This window comes from Mya arenaria, chromosome 17 (assembly GCF_026914265.1).
Source record: "Mya arenaria isolate MELC-2E11 chromosome 17, ASM2691426v1".
Classification (NCBI taxonomy): Eukaryota; Metazoa; Mollusca; class Bivalvia; order Myida; family Myidae; genus Mya; species Mya arenaria.
In genome coordinates, this window is record NC_069138.1 from 21,348,806 (window position 1) to 21,371,121 (window position 22,316).

Genomic DNA, 22,316 nt, shown 5'->3' on the forward strand with positions numbered 1-22,316 from the left:
TCTGTGAGTGTGCAGCTTTAAAGTTTAATCTGTGAGTGTGCAGCTTTAAAGTTTAATCCGTGAGTGTGCAGCTTTAAAGTTTAATCCGTGAGTGTGCAGCTTTAAAGTTTAATCCGTGAGTGTTCAGCTTTAAAGTATAATATGTGAGTGTTCAGCTTTAAAGTTTAATCTGTGAGTGTTCAGCTTTAAAGTTTAATATGTGAGTGTTCAGCTTTAAATTTTAATCCGTGAGTCTTCAGCTTTAAAGTTTAATCCGTGAGTGTTCAGTTTTAAAGTTTAATCCGTGAGTGTTCAGCTTTGAAGTTGATATCAAGCAATTGTGGAACTCCAAATTCCAACATTTTTTTTCTCGAAACTTGTCTGTATTTATGCTGCTTTGTATCAGTATAAAAACTCAAGATCATATAAAACAAAATAAATCTATTTATACCGTCAGTGTTAAAGGGGTTGTACTCCCGCGAAAAAAAAGAGAAAATTGTCGAAAACTGACATAAACTTGGTATTGCTGTGTACAATGCATTGGAACTTACCAACTGAAGTACCACATAGTTTACAATTAATTAGTTTTTCGCAGTTTTTTTCGTATTTTCCCATTAAAAATGATTACTAGGTATGTCTACCTAGTAGAATTCGTTCCTTATGCGTGATTGGCTAGTCGATGTTATTACGTGATATTACCAAGTTCGGTTTATAGCTTAAATATTCCAAGTGAGCACATTGGATGCAACACTGGGCTGCAATTTTGGCGACACCGGTTCGAACCCGGTCTCCGACTCGATTTTTTTTTTACATTTTGGTATTTTTTTTACAATTATGATATCAAAGGGTAAAACATTTTATTAAATAATTTTCCAGAGATTCGTTACAAAAAATAATAATTTTGGTGCCAATCTGGTGTATAATCCCTTTAAGTTTAATTCATTTATTTTATTGTTTTAACTTGCTTACTTTCCGAGTGACTCATGTTCTGTGTGTATTTAAATGCATTTCTTCTGTAAATGAGAAAATAAATACATATTTCATTACATTTTTATCTTGATTGATCAGAAAAAAACGATTAGTTTAATGACTCATTAGTTATTTAAAACTATGTGTCGTCCATTTTCCTCCATATATTAAGTCGTAGCTACATTAACATCTCAGTGACCACATGCGCAATGTTACGTTTCTATGATAGCGCGGAAGGAGGAAAAAATGTTACCTCTGGTTGACACTGTTCTTATCTGGTATATATAAAATTGCCAGTACATCAGCGGTGAAACAACTATTCTGAAATTGAAAGTGGATTTAGTGAAAGCGATCTAAAATGAAAGGCTCGACATGTTGGATTGGTATGTTTAGTTATGTTCTGATTGTAAACATACAAACGTTAATATTGTTGCTTCAGTAAAATTCTGAAATATTCAAACATGGTCGTAATAAAAGTTTTGTGAGTTTTTTTTTACGATAGGAGTATTTCGTTCAGGTGTTTATACTATGTCATTAAGTACTATCCTATATTTAGGACAGCCATGATAAGAATAATGCCCTAATGTAAATAAGATGACCTCTTGAGAATGATGTTTAAAAATACAACAAACGAAAGACGACTTAAGAATGTATCGTTTATGAGAAGTGGTTAATCGTTTATGCAAAATGAAGAACATTTGAGAAATTAAGCGGAATGATATTCGTTACAAAAACAAAACATCATATTTTGCAGTCATCATTTATTCGACTGTTTCAATCCAATTATAATGTTCAGCTGTGCACAGTACAATGTGAACACATTCTCAATAATACGTTTAAGGTATCAAAATATTTTCAAATTTTATGCACCGCTGTCGCCATTAAACGGTTGAGTGCGGCTTTACGGTTTTAACAACGGCGAAGAATTGTCGCAAGTAGTCATGATTAGACGTTCAATAAAAAGAATCTGGTCATGGTAATATAAAATATGTGTATAACCTAAGATATAAAACACACCTCTTCGGGTCATATGGCATTATAAGGATTGGCCAGTCAGGCACCGGAAGTCAATGGACCACGGCTGTACGCCTCGGTCTATAAACATTTTCGGGAGCTCACTGGCCGGTCCTTACAATGTCCTTTGAACCTCAGGGATGATGTATTTTTTCTTAATTCTTGACACAAAATAGTGAGGTATGAAATGTTTATCAAGATCCTGGCTTCATATACTAAATATATAACACAAATATATACATTTATGATGCTTTACATAATTCTTCTTATTCTTCACTTACATAACTGACAGTGGGTCTTTAAACAGTATAATTTTCTACATGTAGTTCACCTTCCTTATCACAAAAAATACACAAACCGTATCTTTTTAAGGGAACTTCCCATTTAAAAGAACTTGTTATGTTACTCAAGTACTTCCCACATACATCTGTTCTTCCTTCTTTTTCTTCCTTTTTCCTTATTTTGCCGTGGTACAGGTCAGTTAGTATGAAGATACTCTCATTCATAAAGCTGTTTAATCTTGGTATAATATGATTGTAATGTCTTTTAAATAGACACATATCGAATGAGGTACGATTTGTTCTGCTATTGTCAAACTCAGGCAAAATGTGTTAAGCCTTTAACTCTTTTTCATTTTATATTTTGGTTGTCTATTGTTTCATTCCTTTCTGGTGATTTTCCTGATTATCCAAGTCCAATTTCATATTGTGAAGTGATGATGATAACAAAAGCATAGTGCATTACAATATGCATATATTTCACCTTTACGTAGCTTTGATATCTAAGACTTCACTGAAACATGTCTTACTCCTGTTATTGAATCTTCTGAGTTGATATTTTATTCCTGTCAAACTCCCTTTGGAAGAGACATAAAACTGACCAACGTTGATGTGTCACTGGCAGTATTAAAGCTTACATATCTGTCATATATGTGATCTTGAAGTAAATGAACAATAAAAAACATAGAACTGTCAAGCAAACACATTATGAAAAACTTTCTTCGAAACTGGGGGAAAATACATTCTCCTCAAATGACATTTAAAAACATTATAAACTCTACTAGTCCAACGTCGGTATCCAAGCACCTCCCACTCCAATCAACGATTGCACCGTGACAATGACATGTCAACTCCTCTGAATAACTTCTAAAATCACAGACTCTTCTAACTGTACCTAACATTCCTCTCCCAACTATTTCTGAAGTTCCAACTTTGCATGCCTCTGATATTTCCTGTCAAAATGTTATTGATGTAAAGTTTTTGAAAACTGTCAAGAAAACAGGGAAGGACTACGTAAACAGCTATGTTTTAAAGGAATAAGTAACTGAACTCACAGAGTCCTTAAGGGACCTTTTAAAATACTCTTTTCGTTCCTGTAAAATACTCAAACAGTGGAAACTAGCTCATTTCTTTGCTATTTGTAAAAGGTCAGATACCAAATATGTCGGTAATTACCGTCCAATATTCTGTTTTGTAAGTAAAGCCAATCGTTCTACCGTGCTTTAGATGAAAATGAAGAAGTAAGAGCAGTATTCCCTGACATATCGAAAGCATTTGATCGCGTATGGCATGCATGTCTTAATTGCAAGCTTCGAGAAAGTGGCACACCGGTTTCCTATTATTATGGCAAACTTATTATCGCAGTGAAAGAAAATAATGCGTTGGTTTTATGTCTGAAATTGAGTTCCGCAAGGTTTAGTGCTTGAACCCTTACTATTCCTTTCATATATAAATGATATCGTTCGTGAAATAAAATCATCCATGTCTTTTTGGATATGATACTAAATTTTACTAATCTATATATCATTGTCGATGACCCTATGCTGAGCAACTGAATGGTGAAATAGAAAAGATCTATGTGTGGGCTTGTATAAATTAACCCAGCGACAACCGAATCAATTCTCATCTCTCGTAAAACAAGCAGACAGGCACATTCCCCTATATATAATGTTCAAATAGCGGAAATAACGCATCACACACATTTTGGCAGCACACTTACTACATTTTATTGAAGCTGCTCATGGCAGTCCGTCGAAACAAGGCTGCGGATGCACTGTAGTAATCTTAATGAACGTGTGTTTTCTAACATATTTACAATAGCCATTATTGCAGATGTGGAGAGATTGAGGACACCTACCATTTCTTCTCCACTTGTCCCCTATATTATGCTCAAAGACAAAACTATCTGTTATCCGACATTTGTCACTTCAGCTACTACTGTTTGAACCAAAAAAGCCACGGACCTGACATACTGAACGATATTCAACCACGTTCACACCATATAAGCCACACTTTTGATCTCCCTAATATATATATATATTGGAATAAACTTGATTTTACGAATGACCTGACCTGTCCATGCCCTCCGCATCTCCCTGTTTCTGTCCGTTTCTCCATCTCAGTCTGTTTCCACACTCCCAATATATTTACCACTAATCCATACATTTATCATACACATTACGTATTGATCACATAACAATATGTAAAACTATTCTACAAATAATAACAACATTTACACCATTACAAGCACTTTGAGTGACAGAAGCGATGCATAGTTTAAGCTTACAAGCTTCCTTCTCAGTTATTTCGTGATAATTTTGTATTGTGTATATGCCACTTTTTACTTTCGTTCATTACAACCACAGTTAACCCTTTGCTATCCAGTATGCTTTAGTTGTATGTACTTTATCTAAACATTTTTAATGAAATTAATATTGTTTAAACCAACAAAAAATAGTGACCGGTCACTTTTCTGTATAAAGCTGAATTAAGATTAGTTGTTTGTAACGGTTAAGTAGACTCGAAACGACACTTTTTACCAGCCTAAGCAAGACTGTCGTCTATAATAAACATGAGTATTTTACAGAATAAGATAACTTTCCGTGAATTAAAAAAACTCTTTAAATTATCACTATAAAGTGTGGTTTGATATACAAAATAGTGCAGGCCTCTTCGGACCGTGACATTCCAGATAGCCAATACAAAATGAATGGACACCAGCCGTTGTCTTCGGTATGTCTGATTGGTCGGTCACTATTATGCAAAGAGGCCCTCAGTGGTGTGTACTATTTCTTATGTATGTGTCGTAATGACCTATTATGCAATGTATTTATGTCGGCACCTTCTTTTGTAGGTTTGCTGTGGATAGCTTCATCTGTTCAGCTGTACCTAGCAGGTCTGTTGTTTAGCACTATACGTATAAAATATGTTTAATAACATTTCGAGAAAAATGCGCCAATATGTATGCGCACGTAACGTCATTTCGGAAATGACGTCGTTAAAATTGTGTCCCAGCCTTATGTGCTCTGACGAGAACCGAAAATGGGCTAAAATTTAACAACAGTGAAAACTATCAAATTGATATTTTCACTGGCTGAAACAGTGAAATATCATTTTTTAACGCATTATATAGAAAAAGCACATACAATTACAACACTATCCATTCATGACGTCACGTCCATAATGTTATAACCCTAGTTATATCAATCTCCTACGCAGTAATTTTCCTTGAAGAGTCACCATATTTGGATTTCGGTTATTTACGTTTGTGTAAGCGTTTGTATGCGATTAAAATTTCATAATTTTACGATTTAAGAAGATAGAAACAATGTCCTTCAATGATTTTTATGATGATCACGTGATTTGTGTTATGACAGTGATTGCTGTATTGCAAAGGGAAGTAACTGCTGTGTTGAGTTTGGAGTTATAACTTATATAATCAAAATATATTATGACGTCATTTTATGGTGGCGACGTAAATGATGATAAACAATCAAATTAACGGATTAAAACAGAACAGACAATTTATTAAGAATTGTTCAATGGCCAGGGTCTTCGTAACCACATACAAAATTATAATATCTAAACTGTTTTCCTTTCGGCCTTTCAACAGAATAGATGTCATCCCCTCCACAGTTTTGACTGTTACACAAATGCCCATGCAACAACTGTTTATATATAATGTTACACGATGAAACAAATGTGTGTTATGTTCTGCTCTGTTCTGTTCTGTAAATGCGAAACAAAGAATACACCCTCCAGAATGGTACAAATTATTATCATATCATATCACATTTCAGACATACCCCCACCCCACGAGGTGTTCAAATGTGCCCAGTGCCATAAGGCGAACCATATTGCCGACTGTTCTGGAGTGGCTGTATGTAACAAGGCCACGGAAGTGTGTTATGTGGAGGAGGAGACAGATATTGGCGGAGAGACAGTTGTGAATGCTGGCTGCCGCCTAAAAGAGGTAACGCCAACATCTACAGATATATTTGTGCTTTGTATGTGACGCAATTTGTTATACAGTCGAACCCCGTTAGCTCGACCTCTAAGAGCCGGCGAAAATACCTCAAACCTCGGTAATTCGAGCCAAGCGGGAATGCTAATATTCAGTAGAAAATAAAGTCGGCCCTTTACATCCAGTTCGAACCAACCAGAAAATTGAGCCAAGCGAGTTCGAGCCAACGAGAAAATTGAGCCAAGCGAGTTCGAGCCAACGAGAAAATTGAGCCAAGCGAGTTTGAGCCAACGAGAAAATTGAGCCAAGCAAGTTCGAGCCAATGAGAAAATTGAGCCAAGCGAGTTCGAGCTAACGGGGTTCGACATTATTGACATGGCCTTGTAGTTTCCATTGTATCATTGTATCTATAAATAATCGTTCAACGATTTATAATTTAGTAATACCCTTCAAATAGTTCACACTGGTAATTATTGGCTCTTCTTTATTCATAGTGTTTTCATATCATGCATGTATGACCTGATAGTAACACAGATGACTAGATTTTATCATATTAAACTTATATTTTGATCAGATACGTAATTATGCAAAGCATTTGATTGACAGTATTTATATTGTTTCCTGGATGTTTACATAGGCTTAAAATGTGCTCAAAGGGTATCCAGACACTGTGAGGCGATACATGTTCAATTAGTACGTGAATGGTATTAACGTTTCAGACAAGATATTACAGTGACTGGGTACAAATCATTGATTTACAAAACAATTCTCATTCCCTTCAGAAATACAAGTAATGGGGTGTATATAATACCAACATATTTACTGATTCAGGTTTGTTGTAATTCCACTGAATGATTTCGTTCAGAATGCTTTAGAATGATGACTCTATTCTAAATTGTCTTCAACACTCCCCCGCCCCCCCCCCCCCCCCCCCCCCCATCCTATAGAACATTTCGAGACCAAATTGATAAAGAAATGTTCATGCAGCCGGATCACTAAAATATTCGACGTACCGGTTCAAATTGTTCATGTACACACTATCTTTCAAGGACTTCCCCTGTACATCGTAAACGAATGAACGCACATATAACAGAGGTCAATGTGTCTGTTTCTATGTTTATATTCATAGAAATCCACAGACCAATTTTGTTACTGATCTTTTAAGTTGCATTCTCACAGATTGAACGTTTTGACAACTTTTATATGTTTTGTCTTTGAAGGGCCATTTTTGCGAAAATACATGGAAACCAGTTATATAAGACTGCTGACAAAAAATAGATCGCAGATTGATTTGTATATTTAAAGCTGCACTCTCACAGATTGAACGTTTTGACAACTGCTTTTTTTCTTGTCTTGGAATGAGCTGATTTTTGCGACAATCCATGGAAACAAGTTATATAAGACTGCTGACAAAAAATTAGATCGCAAAAATTGATGTTTTATGCATTATACTTAAAACCGTAGGTTTAGGCCATAAAACATTAATTTTCGAACGGAAATATGAAAATCTACGATTTGAATTTTTGTCAGCAATCTTTCGTCAAGGAGTTGCAGATATTTACGTAAAATTGCTCTTTCCAAGACAACAAATAAAGAAGTTGTAAAAATGGTATATCTGTGAGAGTGCAGCTTTAAGTTCAAGAATTGATGTTTTATGCATTTTTCTTAAACCGTTAGTTAAGCCATAAAACAAAAAGTTTCGAACGGAAGTATGAATCTCTGCGATCTGATCTTTGGCAGCAATCCTTTATCATTGGTTTGCAGATATTTACGCAATTTGTTTTCTTTTTCCAAGACAAAAAATAAAAAAGGGAAAAACGGTATATCTGTGAGAGTGCAGCTTTTAGTATTTGACTGGAATGAGTAAAGATGCACTCTTACTCCCAAATAAGATTTACCACAAAATAATATTGTTTTAATGTTCCAAAACGGATGAAGAAATGTTAAAAACAATGGTTCTTGTGAATGATACCGAGTTTATTTTGAAAGAAATGAGCATAAAACACGGCATTTCTACCTAATGAGACTATAGTAGACCACAGTAAATCTTTCAACATTCACCAATCATTTAATAGTTTTGCGCTTTCTGCTATTAAATTCACGGTTACAATCATGTTATCAGTAATAAATATTTTCCATAAATGCATTATTTAGTAAGTAGTTAAAGATTTATCAGTCAAAATTGAGGTTTGTTATAAATGTGTATGTAATGATTTTGAATAAGAGTGTCACTTTAATTATTTATGAACTTGCATTTTAGACTAAGGACGTTGGAGTAAAATAATGTTGAATTTTACAGCACTGCGATGGAATTGGCTGTTTTAATGAAGTAGGGGGAACACGTGAACGCCGTGACGTCTTGCAAAGGCTTCAAAGACGTGACGTTACAGAGCTGACAACGCCTGATTTTCTTACACGTGACATTACATGTCACCATTGTTGTGATGGGGAATTCTGTAATATGTATGGTTGTCCGGATAAATGTAAGTTTGTTTACGTTATATCTCCTTTGATGTTTGAATTTTTGTGAAGGCCACTGATAATTGAGGATTTAAAAAAAAAAAAGTTCATTAATTTAACAATGATTGTGAAACAAGTCATGACAACATAATATTACTCACTCTCGTTGGCACGATGTTACGCAAGCGTGTGGGCGTGTGTTGTGTGGGGAAACAGGAGTACCTGGAGGAAACACACTTGTCCCCGGCTTAGTGACCACAAACCAAACTCACATGCGCCCAGGCCGGGAATATTAGCTTTCACACGGTGTTCTACTGGTTTCACACGGTGTTCTACTGGTTTCACACGGTGTTCTACTGGTTTCACACGGTGTTCTACTGGTGTCACACGGTGTTCTACTGGTTTCACACGGTGTTCTACTGGTTTCACACGGTGTTCTACTGGTGTCACACGGTGTTCTACTGGTGTCACACGGTGTTCTACTGGTCTCACACGGTGTTCTACTGGTTTCACACGGTGTTCTACTGGTGTCACACGGTGTTCTACTGGTGTCACACGGTGTTCTACTGGTGTCACACGGTGTTCTACTGGTTTTTATTATATCCCAACATAGATTACAAATAGTTTATCTATCAAATTCCCGCTGATTTGAAGCCCCGCTTAATCATCCACTTCACGACCAATACAATGTTGTGTATTATAAAATAGGAATGAGTAAAACATGTTTGTCGTGTTTGTGTGGGTCTTTTTTTGACAAACATCCAAATATTTACTGAAACAAAAGTAAATACATCGTCTGTATAACATTTTTGGACGACAATTTTATGCAAACATTTGTTTAATGATTAAAGTATTCTCAACTCAAACTAACTTTCCTTGTCGCAGTTTTGAAGAACGCAATACACGTTTAGTAATACCCAATCCTGTTTGCACAAACAACTGTTAGGTATAAACGTGAAAGGCATGCACAATCGGAACACCACGGCCATTGTCCATTGAAAACAGCCTTAGTGAAAGCAGTTCGTAAAACTAATCATAAAAAGTGAAATCAGTTATAGTGTAACTTGCATTTCTAAATTCAAATTGATACCCAGTAAAGTATATTATTGCATAAATCCAAACGATTCCGAAAAGTAATGTCCTAAGGTTTAACTGCTGAATTGAAATTACTACGCGTTCTACTTGCAGTATAGTTAAATGTAAGGAATCATGCCATTGTAAACCGTCCATATACATCGGAGGGTATTTTCGAAGAAAACTAACCTTGATTGCACATTCATTTTTAGACTGATCAGAAAACACACTTTGTGGTTGCATATTTAAGAAATATTACACACCACTGAGGGTCATATGACTTTATAAGGGCCACCAGTCAGCCCCCGAAGGTGTATAACGTCTCGGTCCATTCACCTTCGGGGGCTGACTGGCCGGTCCTTATAATGCCATATGGTCCGAAGTGTTGTGTTATATTTCTTATATTATATCGAACACCTTTTTACCATTTAATAATTTTAAAAGCGCCTTTATTGTGTTTTATTGAACAAATCTAATAAAGTTTACTTGCGGAAATATGTCGTTGTGAAAATTGCAAGCAGCACACACCAATTTTATGACGTCAGCGGTCCGTACTCTGTGACGCCAGCGGTCTATATTATAATTTGGCGATGTCCGGACCTTCCAAAAACATAATATGGACCGCTGACGTCATAAAAACTGGATTTTATTAAAATACATTGATTTACGGACCGCCCAACTTTATATACACAAAGAAGGGACACATTTATGTAAGGTATAATATATGTATATATTTATACCTGGTTTAAAGCATTCTTGTTCACCAGAGTGATGAAGCTATGCGTACTATATGCGTTAGATTTATTATTATCAAACTTCTGATGAATGAAAACGGTCATAAGCTGTGTTGTAGCTAAGTGAAGAAATACATACGTGACTGTTGTTATTGTGTACAGAACAATAAACGTGGAGACTATTCATACAGCAAACACTGATGTCAAATATATCATTATGTGGCAATATTATTTTCGATCTTTTTCTAATGACCTTGCCTCAACTTTATACATTACAAATACAAGTATATTATCTCCAATAGTTAGTTGAAATGACTATTGCAAGTCGCGTTCATTTGACACTAAGCTATTACATATTTCAAAATACTTACAGTTTTTTTATGAGTGACAATCATAATGGGTAAAAATAATAAACAAAGTGTACCTCTTGATTTATATAGAGATCCTCTAAAAACAACCAGCATAGTGATGACGTCATTATTTTCAGATGACGTCACACACCTCCCGGGACAACGTTGTTTTTACTGTAACCACGTGAGCCATCCACACCACTGTACTAACGCCATTAACTGCGAGCCAGATCATGTACGAATTATGTATTGTATACTTTCAGTAAAAATGTACTTATACTGTTTGAATATAATTTTAATTAAGTCTTTTTACACAATACATATGTATCATATTATGAAATCCTAGACTTTGTTTAGCATACACATCTTACACATAACGAAAAAAAAAATATAGACTGTTTTAATAAACATGTAGTTCAATGCTTCATGTTTATAAAGAACAATTGAAACACTGTTTTTAGCCGGTAATCAAACTTGTTCAGACTATTTGTCTGCATGTTATCTTAAATATATATGAATATGGGTCATCTCAGGTCAAAAACTAGGTCACTAGGTCAAATCTTGAGAAGAAATATTTCACGGTAATAAATTCAACATTTTTTTTATCAAATCTTGATGAAACATGGTCTGAATACTTGTCTGCATTATATCTTGCATATCTTTTAATATGGGTCATCCCGGGTCAAATTCTAGGTCACTAGGTCACATCTTAGGAAATTCTTTTCACGTAATAAATTCAACAATTTTTGTCAAATCTTTATGAAACTTGGTCAGATTATTTATCTGCATAATATCTTGAATGTTTTCTAATTGCGTCATCCCCGGTCAAAATCTAGGTCACAAGGTCAAATCTTAGGAGAAAGAATTCCACGGTCATAAAAATTAATTAATTTTTGTCTACATGTTGTCTTAAACATTTGTGAATATGGGTCACCTCAGATCAGAACAGTTACTAACGGTTTAAGAAAAATGCATAAAACATGAGTTGTTAAACAAAAATGTAAATATCTGCGATCTACATTTTGGTCAGCAGTCTTATATAACAAGTTTCCATGGATTTTTGCAAAATTTGGCTCGTTCCAAGACAAAAAAAGTGGTCAAAACGTTCAATCTGTGAGAGTGCAGCTTTAACCTAACCCGCCTGACAGTGATTTGTGACTGAAAACCAATGTATCATAAAAACAAACTCTAAAACTTGAATAGCTGTTTTGGATAGCTGTTTTTAAGCCAATGAGTATTCACATTTGTTTTATTTACACGTTCGACCTTCCCGAATTTTCATTCAGTTAATAACGACCAATATAATTTTGGTCACGTATTATGAACCAGTCAATTGTAACCACGCCCCCTCCCCCAGGTCCGGAGAATAGCGGGACTTTGATTACAAGTCCAGCCAATCCAAGGTAAAATACCCGCACTGCTAGACAAACTGCTGGTAAAATCCCCGCCAATTGCTGGCTGGTAAAAACCCCGCCAAATGCCCCCGCACCCCGGAGACATCCTTGGTAAGGTCAATTCCCCGCTATTTTCGGCGCGAAAACACAACCACTGCATTCACGCGGCAGTTCGGGGCCACACGGAAGTTAAAAGCACGGCCCATTTTCCCCGCTATCCTCGGTATACCTCCGGACCTCCGGACCAGGGGTGTGGGTGGGGGGGGGGGGTTATATTTCACTGGTGCATTTTGAAAATACTTCTGTGCATTATCTGTTCTTATTTGGGACATAGATGCAATAATAAAAGTTCATTTTTTAATGTTCTTATTTTTTTTGGAATAAAATACGAGTAAATGATAAACTATAAAAAAAATTGAGAACTATTTTTCCACGGGCCGGAAATATAATCTACAGCATAGTCATCGGCTGTTAAATCTTTGCGTGAGGGGCGTCCCAAGGGTAGCGGCCCTGAAGATACTCAAAATTATTTGGAAAAATAAATAAAAATACCAAAGAACTCCGAACATAAGCATAAAAGATACATAAATTTTGTTGATTTGGTTCTATAATCCTTTTATGCCTTGTTCTATCGTTAAGCAACTGGTAATTTTGATGCAGTTTTATCAATTATGGCCCTTACCATTGTGGTGAAGGTTGGAAGTGGGGGCATCTGTGTTCTACGCACACGTTTCAAGTCAACTCATAATTAAACATTGTTTTTTTCAGACCTGTTTTTATGAGATGCTGCAATTCAATGGGGACACTGAATACAACGTCGGTTGCCATAGTAACCAGGTAAGCCACATGAGGTGGATGTTACAATAAAGCCTATTATGATAATATTTTACTCCAAAATCAGATTTACCACAATTAATAGTACTGTTTAAATATTAAAAATATATGAATTATGTAAAAAACAATGGTTCTTATGAACGATACCGAGTTTAGTTTGAGAGATAAGCATAAAACACGGTATGCCTACCTAATGAGACTATAGTAGACCGCAATAAATCTTTTAGCATTCACCAATCATTTAATATATTTGCGCTTTCAATTTCACGGTTACAATCTTATTATCAGTTGCTAATATTTTCCATAAATGCATTATTTAGTAAGTAGTTAAAGGGTAATCAGTCAAAATTTATGTTTGTTATACATGTGTATGCATTGATTTTGAAAAAGAGTGTCACTTTGAAAATTTATATACTGGTGAGACATTATAATAGAACACTTTCCCGGCAAACATTATCACTCAAAGTTTGTTGTAAAACATGTGTCAATAATGCCGTTCGGATTTTTACACTGAACATCAGAAGACAAGTTGTACATTTATTATTTAAGATATTGCTCTGAAGCATAAGCTACTTACAACAAAAGACCTACGGTACTGTTTGCAGTTAAACACGACATGGTCGCAATGCCATTTGGTCCATGAAAAAAAAAACAAATGGACAAAAAGATTGTAGACATAGTTTTTGTCCAGCTATACCTGTAATCAGACTACAAATATCATAAACAAAGGACACTTTGACATAACCCATATTTAAAGGCACAGAAAAAAGGTTGATGACAAAATATTAAAAAAAGTTTTAGCTTTTATATGATTTTATTTATAGCTTTGTGGCCACGAATTCCCGAGTTTTTTTATCTGTACAGAAATCATATACATTTTTGTTTGTTTTAAATATTAAAGTCAAATGAGTTTATTTTAACATGACAATGCATTGAAATTAAAATTGTATTAACCTTTAATGTGCGCCTTTATCAAAATAATTTTGAATTTTTGTAGATGTGTAAAATACTTGAGACGATACATGGCCAAGGTCGAAAGAAACGAGAAATCCAGGTAGAATCATCTGATAGAAGTTTACAAGACCTGCTGCACAGAAGGAAGAGGAGTTATCACCCAGTGTATGCCGAGTGCTGTCACCACCATATGTGTAATGGACATCTACCGCTTTTGAAAGGTACAAGTATTTATTTCAGTTGGCTTTGATTTTATTTATACTCGCACTTGGGCAATGTCCATTCGGCGAGTGCTCAGAGAATATTGTTAGTCAATTTAGATATTTGGAACACAGTGCAAAGACAGAATGTAACTCTGGTAAGAGTTACCTTGGTTCTTTACGTACACCAGTGTATTACACTGTCACACAGGACGCCCATTTATCGTCCCAGATGACGTTGTATATATTTTGTTGCTTTGGCAAAGAAATGAAGCTTAGATCCCTAGAATAACAGTCAAGTGTGTAACCACTAGAACACGGATTCGCCACAATGTGTATTGTTTTACTACTTTTATTCCTTTATCACATAGACGAGATTTTTGAACTTCGGAAACACAAATATTAGCCAATTTGAGAAAAAAAATCTTAAAGAAATGCAGTTTAATTTCCTGAATATTTGAAATGAAACACTACCCATATTTTTCAACAAGGAAAGCAATTGTGTTTCACACTTTAAACGATCTGCAAAGGTTAAATCAGCTAACAATATAGGGATTTTCACACTTTAAACGATCTGCAAAGGTTAAATCAGCTAACAATATAGGGATTTTCACACTTTAAACGATCTGCAAAGGTTAAATCAGCTAACAATATAGGGATTTTCACACTTTAAACGATCTGCAAAGGTTAAATCAGCTAACAATATAGGGATATACTTACCTATACTTTGTCCAACACTGTATGATACAAGGCAAATTCATTTTACTCTATATTTATGTAAATTATGCAGAACGGAAGCAAATCGATAAATTCTGTTTAAATGTATCATAATTTAATAATAATATACTTGAAAAAAAAGCAATGGGCAGTGTAGGAAGGGTGTTTTTAAAGACGCAATAAATCAAAGCACTGAATGAATGAAGAAGTATTTTATATTGCAGCCCCACCTTCGATGCACTCAGATAAATACCGGTGTCCAATATTTGGCGTCAACAACACTTGGATATCGACCTGTAAGCCACTTCTAGTTCGATCATATATCTTTAGATGTTGTTTCCAATGATCGTAATGTGTCTGCAAATCGTCTTGTGCCCAAAAATATCCCCAGGTGCCTGTATATCGCCAGGTGCCAGCATATTGCATATCGCCAGGTGCCTGCATATTGCATATTGCCAGGTTTCTGCATATCACCAAGTGCCTGCATATCGCCAGGTGCCTGCATATCGCCAGGTGCCTGCATTTTGCATATTGCCAGGTGTCTGCATATCACAAAGTGCTTGCATATTGCAAGGTGCCAGCATATCGCCAGGTGCCTGCATATTGCAAGGTGCCTGCATATTGGCAGGTGCCTGCATATCGCAAGGTGCCTGCATATTGGCAGGTGCATGAATATCGCCAGGTGCCTGCATATCGCCAGGTGCCTGCATATTCGACCGGTAAGCCACTTCTAGTTCGATCATATATCTTTAGATGTTGTTTCCAATGATCGTAATGTGTCTGCAAATCGTCTTGTGCCTAAATATCCCCAGGTGCCTGTATATCGCCAGGTGCCTGCATATTGCATATCGCCAGGTGCCTGCATATTGCATATTGCGAGGTTTCTGCATATCACCAAGTGCCTGCATATCGCCAGGTGCCTGCATATCGCCAGGTGCCTGCATTTTGCATATTGCCAGGTGTCTGCATATCACAAAGTGCTTGCATATTGCCAGGTGCCAGCATATCGCCAGGTGCCTGCATATTGCAAGGTGCCTGCATATTGGCAGGTGCCTGCATATCGCCAGGTGCCTGCATATTGGCAGGTGCATGAATATCGCCAGGTGCCTGCATATCGAGTAATATGGTAAAGGCCCATACGCACGATGATGTTTGTAGTATTAATGTTAAAACCAGTGATCTAATAACCAAAACCTTTTCCAAGGCATGACATGCGATAGAATGTTACGTAACGCGCAGAACTAGTTAGTATACCAAACCTCAACAATGTTCTCCTGCGGAAGCGACCTTGCTAAGTAGACTTGTGTTTCTATTTCTCTTCTAAGTTTGACTATTTGTACATTGTTTTACCGGTTTCGATCAAAAGTCAGCATCTAAAAGTGTTTGTAAAATCTGCCAGTAAATACCAATACTAGTAATAGTAATAATAGTTTGCCATCATCGCATCAACTATGGCAACAACTTTACCATTCTACCACAGAGAATCCCCTTCTGCGGTTACGAGATTTTCATCCGACTTCTTATCTTTCCTTCTTATTCGGACTAATTCTTCATTGTTAATTTGGTTCTACACAAACTTAATTTAAAACTGTGCGATTAATCAAACAACCAACCATAAAATTCATGTATTTGTAGTACCACCAACTACTACCATCAATTTAATGTGTTTTATAGAACCACCAACGACGACTACGACTTTTATGTTCTTTGCACCACCAACAACTACGACCACCACATTCATGTACTTGTATACCACCAACTACAACCGCCACTTTATTGTATTTGTATACCACCAACTACGACCACCACTTTAGTGTATTTGTATACCACCAACTACGACCACCACTTTAGTGTATTTGTATACCACCAACTACAACCGCCACTTTAGTGTATTTGTATACCACCAACTACAACCACCATATTCGTGTATTTGTATACCACCAACTACGACCACCACTTTAGTGTATTTGTATACCACCAACTACGACCACCACTTTAGTGTATTTGTATACCACCAACTACGACCACCACTTTTGTGTATTTGTATACCACCAACTACAACCGCCACTTTAGTGTATTTGTATACCACCAACTACAACCGCCACTTTAGTGTATTTGTATACCACCAACTACAACCGCCATATTCGTGTATTTGAATACCACCAACTACAACCGCCATATTCGTGTATTTGTATACCACCAACTACAACCACCATATTCGTGTATTTGTATACCACCAACTACAACCACCATATTCGTGTATTTGTATACCACCAACTACAACCACCACTTTAGTGTATTTGTATACCACCAACTACAACCGCCACTTTAGTGTATTTGTATACCACCAACTACAACCACCACTTTAGTGTATTTGTATACCACCAACTACAACCACCATATTCGTGTATTTGTATACCACCAACTACAACCACCACTTTAGTGTATTTGTATAACACCAACTACAACCACCATATTCGTGTATTTGTATACCACCAACTACAACCACCAATTTAGTGTATTTGTATACCACCAACTACAACCACCATATAAACGCCACTTTAGTGTATTTGTATACAACCTACTACGACCACCAGATTTTTGTATTTGTGTACCACCAACTACAACCACCTTATTCGTGTATTTGTATACCACCAACTACGAACACCAGATGCATGAACAATAGTTGTAGCCCGGTCCTCCGGTACAAACAAAATTAAACTGTTGTAATATACACAAGTTGCTTTGGATACAATAGAGTCATTGGACTGTTACATGAATTTCAATAGCTCGAAATTCACCTTTTATTTGTACCGGCATGGGAAAACCCAGTTATGTTAATTCCGGACTATATGTATTGTATGTGTATACAACCCTCTACGACCACCAAATTTATGCATTTGTACACCACCAACTACGACCACGAAATTCATGCATTTGTATACCACTTACTACGACCACGAAATTCATGCATTTGTATACCACCAACTACGACCACGAAATTCATGTATTTGTATACCACTTACTACGACCACGAAATTCATGCATTTGTATACCACCAACTACGAACAGCAATTTTGTATATTTGTAGCACCACCAACTACGACCACCACTACAGAACCTACGACTACGACTCTACCACCGGAACCTACTTGCGAGGACCTGGAAGATTGTGCTGTCTACGGTTACGACTACGCATGCACAGGAAATTTCGATAGCTGGGCAAAAGTCAACTGTAGGAAGTTTTGTGGCTACTGCAGTAAGTTTGTCTTGTCGAAGTGACATTGGTCAAGTACTTAGGCGAATCAGTTTTTTACGATCTCCCGTACGAACTTAATTTTGGAACCTTACCCTTATTTCGTTATTGCCGTTCTGTCACATAAAGGATATGGAACTCCCGACGCTATTCGTTTTGGCCTTTTTAAAAATTGTATCTCATAGCCATACTAGTTAGTTTAAATCTTAAGAATACTACATGCTTTATATCTAAAAATCAAAACATATTTGAAATAAAAGCAAACTTCAAAAATTTTAATGCTATAATGTGATTTTAGTCATTAATAAAATGGAAGTTACACTGTGTGGAGTTTGTAATGTTGAGTGGTGCACATGTCACGTAAAATGGCGTGTCAGATCAGAACACAAGAAACATGATACTATGTTCATACGTCCATGTTTTACACCTTCAATTCTAGCCGCTGCAACTACCACACCAGTAGTGACGCCCACGTGTGAAGACCTTGAAGACTGCTCCGTCTATGGCCACGACTACGCCTGCAGTTCGCAGTATGAGGAGTGGGCGAGGACAACATGTCCGAAATTCTGTGGCTATTGTAGTGAGTGTGGATGTAGGATTTGATCTTGCAATAGTTTAGTTTACACTAGTGCTGTTTGGCTCAATATCAAGTCCTTTCCCTGGGAGTCAGTCCTGGGGCCGTATCCAAAAAGCATCTTAGTAATAATTTTCAACTTAGTGAAAAATTGCCTTTATTCTAATTTGAATTTTTAAAAATAACAAATAATATTGGTTCACCATAAATATGAAAATAAGCAAGAAAATGGTCTAAACAATATAAGCATATGAATGAATATGCTGGAATGTACCGGATATTTATAATAATCGTTGCAAAAATTACGAAATTCTCACTTACTTGAAAATATTCAATAAGGTTAATAGTATGTGTGTATTTTTAACCTATTAATAAATGATCGTTTGAGATTGTTTTTGGACACAGCTGCTTACCACTTAGGATGAAACTGTTGCTCCAATGCATATGTAACATGTCTAAAACAGTCAATATCTGTAAACCCCTTCAGATGGAGTTTTAATTAGAAAATACGAGAATACAACGAAATACTTGGAAGCAATTAAAAAAGTGTACTACTTGTTTTAAACCCCTCCCAAAAATAGACGCGATTCTTTTCCAAACGTAAATTAGAGTTAACTTAAATAGTTGTTTTATAAAAGTGTCACCCCTCTCAATTAAGGACCATTCTGCTGGACACTTGAAACATCTTGATATATGATAATCGTTGCTCTACATTCCTATCCTATATGCCGGGCACCTAGCAGGAAAGCAGTTGGTAATCTATTATTTAACAAGCTCATCGTTTAACAAACGGTCTCAAATACGGACAAGCCACGTGTGGGGCTCAAACCGCGGACCTCCCGCTCCGTAGTCCGACGCCTTAGCCACTCGGCTACGAAGGCGGTTCACTTAAAGCATGATTTGTCTCGCTATGTTACCGTTCACTAACTCGTAATGTTTTCATTCAGCTGCACCCCCTACCAATACCACATGTGAAGACCTTGAAGATTGCTCCCTGTATGGCAAAGACGTCGCCTGCAGTGCTGAGTATAAAGCCTGGGCGAAAATAACGTGTCCGAAATTCTGTGGCTACTGCGGGCAAGACAACAGTGAGTCATGTTTTTATTATCGGCTCCATTTTAACGGCTATAACGGAAACAGCGCAAGTCACATTCGGAACTACTCGATCATTTTTATCGAAAACGACCTCGGATGTATTTGGACTGTTTACATTCTGAGAAATCGGCATGTTTAAGTCCGCTGTAAGTAGAACGCGTAGTAAGTTAATTTAGCAGTTAAACTTAATGAATTAACTCTTGGAAATCCTAATTATGTTTGCAATAATACACTTCACTGGCAACCGATTTAAACTAAGATTAATACATACATTCTAAAACACTAAATTTAATTAATGATATAATTAAAAAAAAATACGAACTACTTCAACTGATGTACCGGCATACATTCGAGGTGGTTTTCGATAAAAATGGCCGAGGAGTTACGAAAGCGTAAATCAAAGCAAAATATTCTTGGTTCTTGTTCCAAAGCTAATAGCTAAATAGGCAAATAGCAAATAGGCTTTTTATTAGAAGGAAATTTAGTAAGAACAACAGTTATGTACTGATATTTTATGCACTAGTCAAGTGTAACCACGCCCCCCCCCCTCGCCCAGGTCCAAGGAATAAAGGGGACTTTGACTTTCGGTCCAGCCAATCCCGGTAAAATCCCCGCACTGCGGGGACAAACTGCTGGTAAAATCCCGCCAAAATCCCGCTCCCCGGCGACATCCTATGTAAAGCCTATTCCCCGCTATTTTCGGAACAAAAACAAAACCACCACATTCACCCGGCACTTCGGGGCCACCTGAAAGGTAAAACACTGCCCATTTCCCCCACTATCCCAGGTATACCCCGGACCTGGGGGCCGTGGTTACATTTGACTGGTGCATTACGAACAACAAGATAGCTCAATTTTGGGAACAATAACCACGAAATGTAATGTTGCTCCAACTGGAAGTGCATTTCAGATATGGCTGATTCATAACGTTCCTATACGTGTTTTCTAGTACATATATAATTCCTTTGGATTTACTCGATTATTTTAAAGTGTCTTTGAATTTAAAAGGACCTTTATTTATTGTTATGTAAATCGTGTATAAATATAAATGTAAATATAATTACAGATTCTATAGTGTTCTTAAATATACACTTGGATTGATAAAATAATACACTGAGCTACCAGAGTGATACTTTTTTTTTATATAAATAGATTTTTTTCTGATCTTGACTCTTATTTATTAAAGGCTATCGTGACCATGGTCAAACCTATGTATTTATTACGCTGAATTTGTTTCATGTAAACTCATTTACGGATCTAAGAACGACATATTTTGTTCATTTAGGTAGTGCACATCTTTCTTTTTTTAAATCCAACCAATATTATTTACTCTAGCTGTATATTTAACCAACGCTGTGCTTACATGGACTTTTTGAAACTGTAAAATCATGGTGAAATTTTGAGACCTTTCACACTGTATTACGCATAAGGATGGAACATGTTCACAACGTAATTGTTTTTTTTTTCTCTGAAATTCTTGGTAAACGTGAACAGTCAATCTTTTCTTCAACAATACCGTCAGTGAACAAAACATCCAAAGAATAGCAAACAGTTGACAATCCATGATTTTACAGTTTTATAATTCATTCTGATATATCGTTATGTTATTCGGAACGCTTCCTTAGACTAGAAGATTTTGTTACAGAGCCAGTTATGATGCGTCGAGCGGCCCACGATACAGCTTACTCAGTCCGAAATGCATCGCCTACTGCTATGAAAACACCAGTTCCGGCAATGGTCGTCTTTACGACCATGCTTGTGATGTTTGGGGTTGTTTAAAAGATTCTGAGACTGTTAATCAGATACACACGTGCTTATGAGTTATAAGCAAGAAACATATACAAAATTTAATCTACCATTAATTACATGATTTGATTAGTGTTTACTTTCACCAAATGTTTTGACTTGTATTCAAAGATGTATTGAAACAATATTAAATAAAATAATAAGCTTGACAATGATGACTTCTCATGAGTGTTTTATTTATGTTTTGAATTTAAAAATGTTGTGCCAAGATCTTTGGACACAAGATACATTCATTTAAGGTTAAAATTGTTCTTGTTATTTACATAAGCGTTTAAAACATTCCTGAAAAGTATAAATGTAACATATTATATTAGATTTGATCTAATTCAACACTAACCCGATTCCATTGATTCCACATGTTGACATTCGGAGAGGGAAAATATCATGAACTGACTCTGGATTTGCATTTGTCAAAAGTGCACTTAAATAAATTTTACCCCACCCGGTAATTGTAAGCATTGAGTGAACTTTTTCAACATATGCATGCTTTAAGATTTTAAACGTCTAATACTAGCTTATTTCGATACTGTTGTTGTTAAAATGCATTTGGTTTCCTCACCGCTGGGGCGACGTTATATCCATATTTTTTGCATTATTGATCGTAATCTTTCTTACCTCGCACAATGTCAGCCATTTTGTTAGTCTGCGCAACTTCCGCTGTTTT

At 36.3% G+C, this 22,316-nt stretch overlaps 1 protein-coding gene across 1 annotated transcript; it reads left to right on the forward strand.

Annotated features, from left to right (window-relative positions):
* The first annotated feature begins 1,149 nt into the window (after positions 1-1,149).
* On the forward strand, positions 1,150-21,804 carry LOC128223643 (uncharacterized). Its single transcript, XM_052932918.1, has 12 exons — positions 1,150-1,331; positions 5,095-5,136; positions 6,041-6,213; positions 8,504-8,687; positions 10,960-11,057; positions 12,985-13,053; positions 14,048-14,225; positions 15,146-15,217; positions 18,013-18,180; positions 18,617-18,757; positions 19,699-19,839; positions 21,492-21,804. Exons 1-12 carry the CDS (start codon positions 1,307-1,309, stop codon positions 21,623-21,625), a joined length of 1,425 nt encoding a protein of 474 aa, XP_052788878.1. The 5' UTR covers positions 1,150-1,306; the 3' UTR covers positions 21,626-21,804.
* Positions 21,805-22,316: the final 512 nt, after the last annotated feature.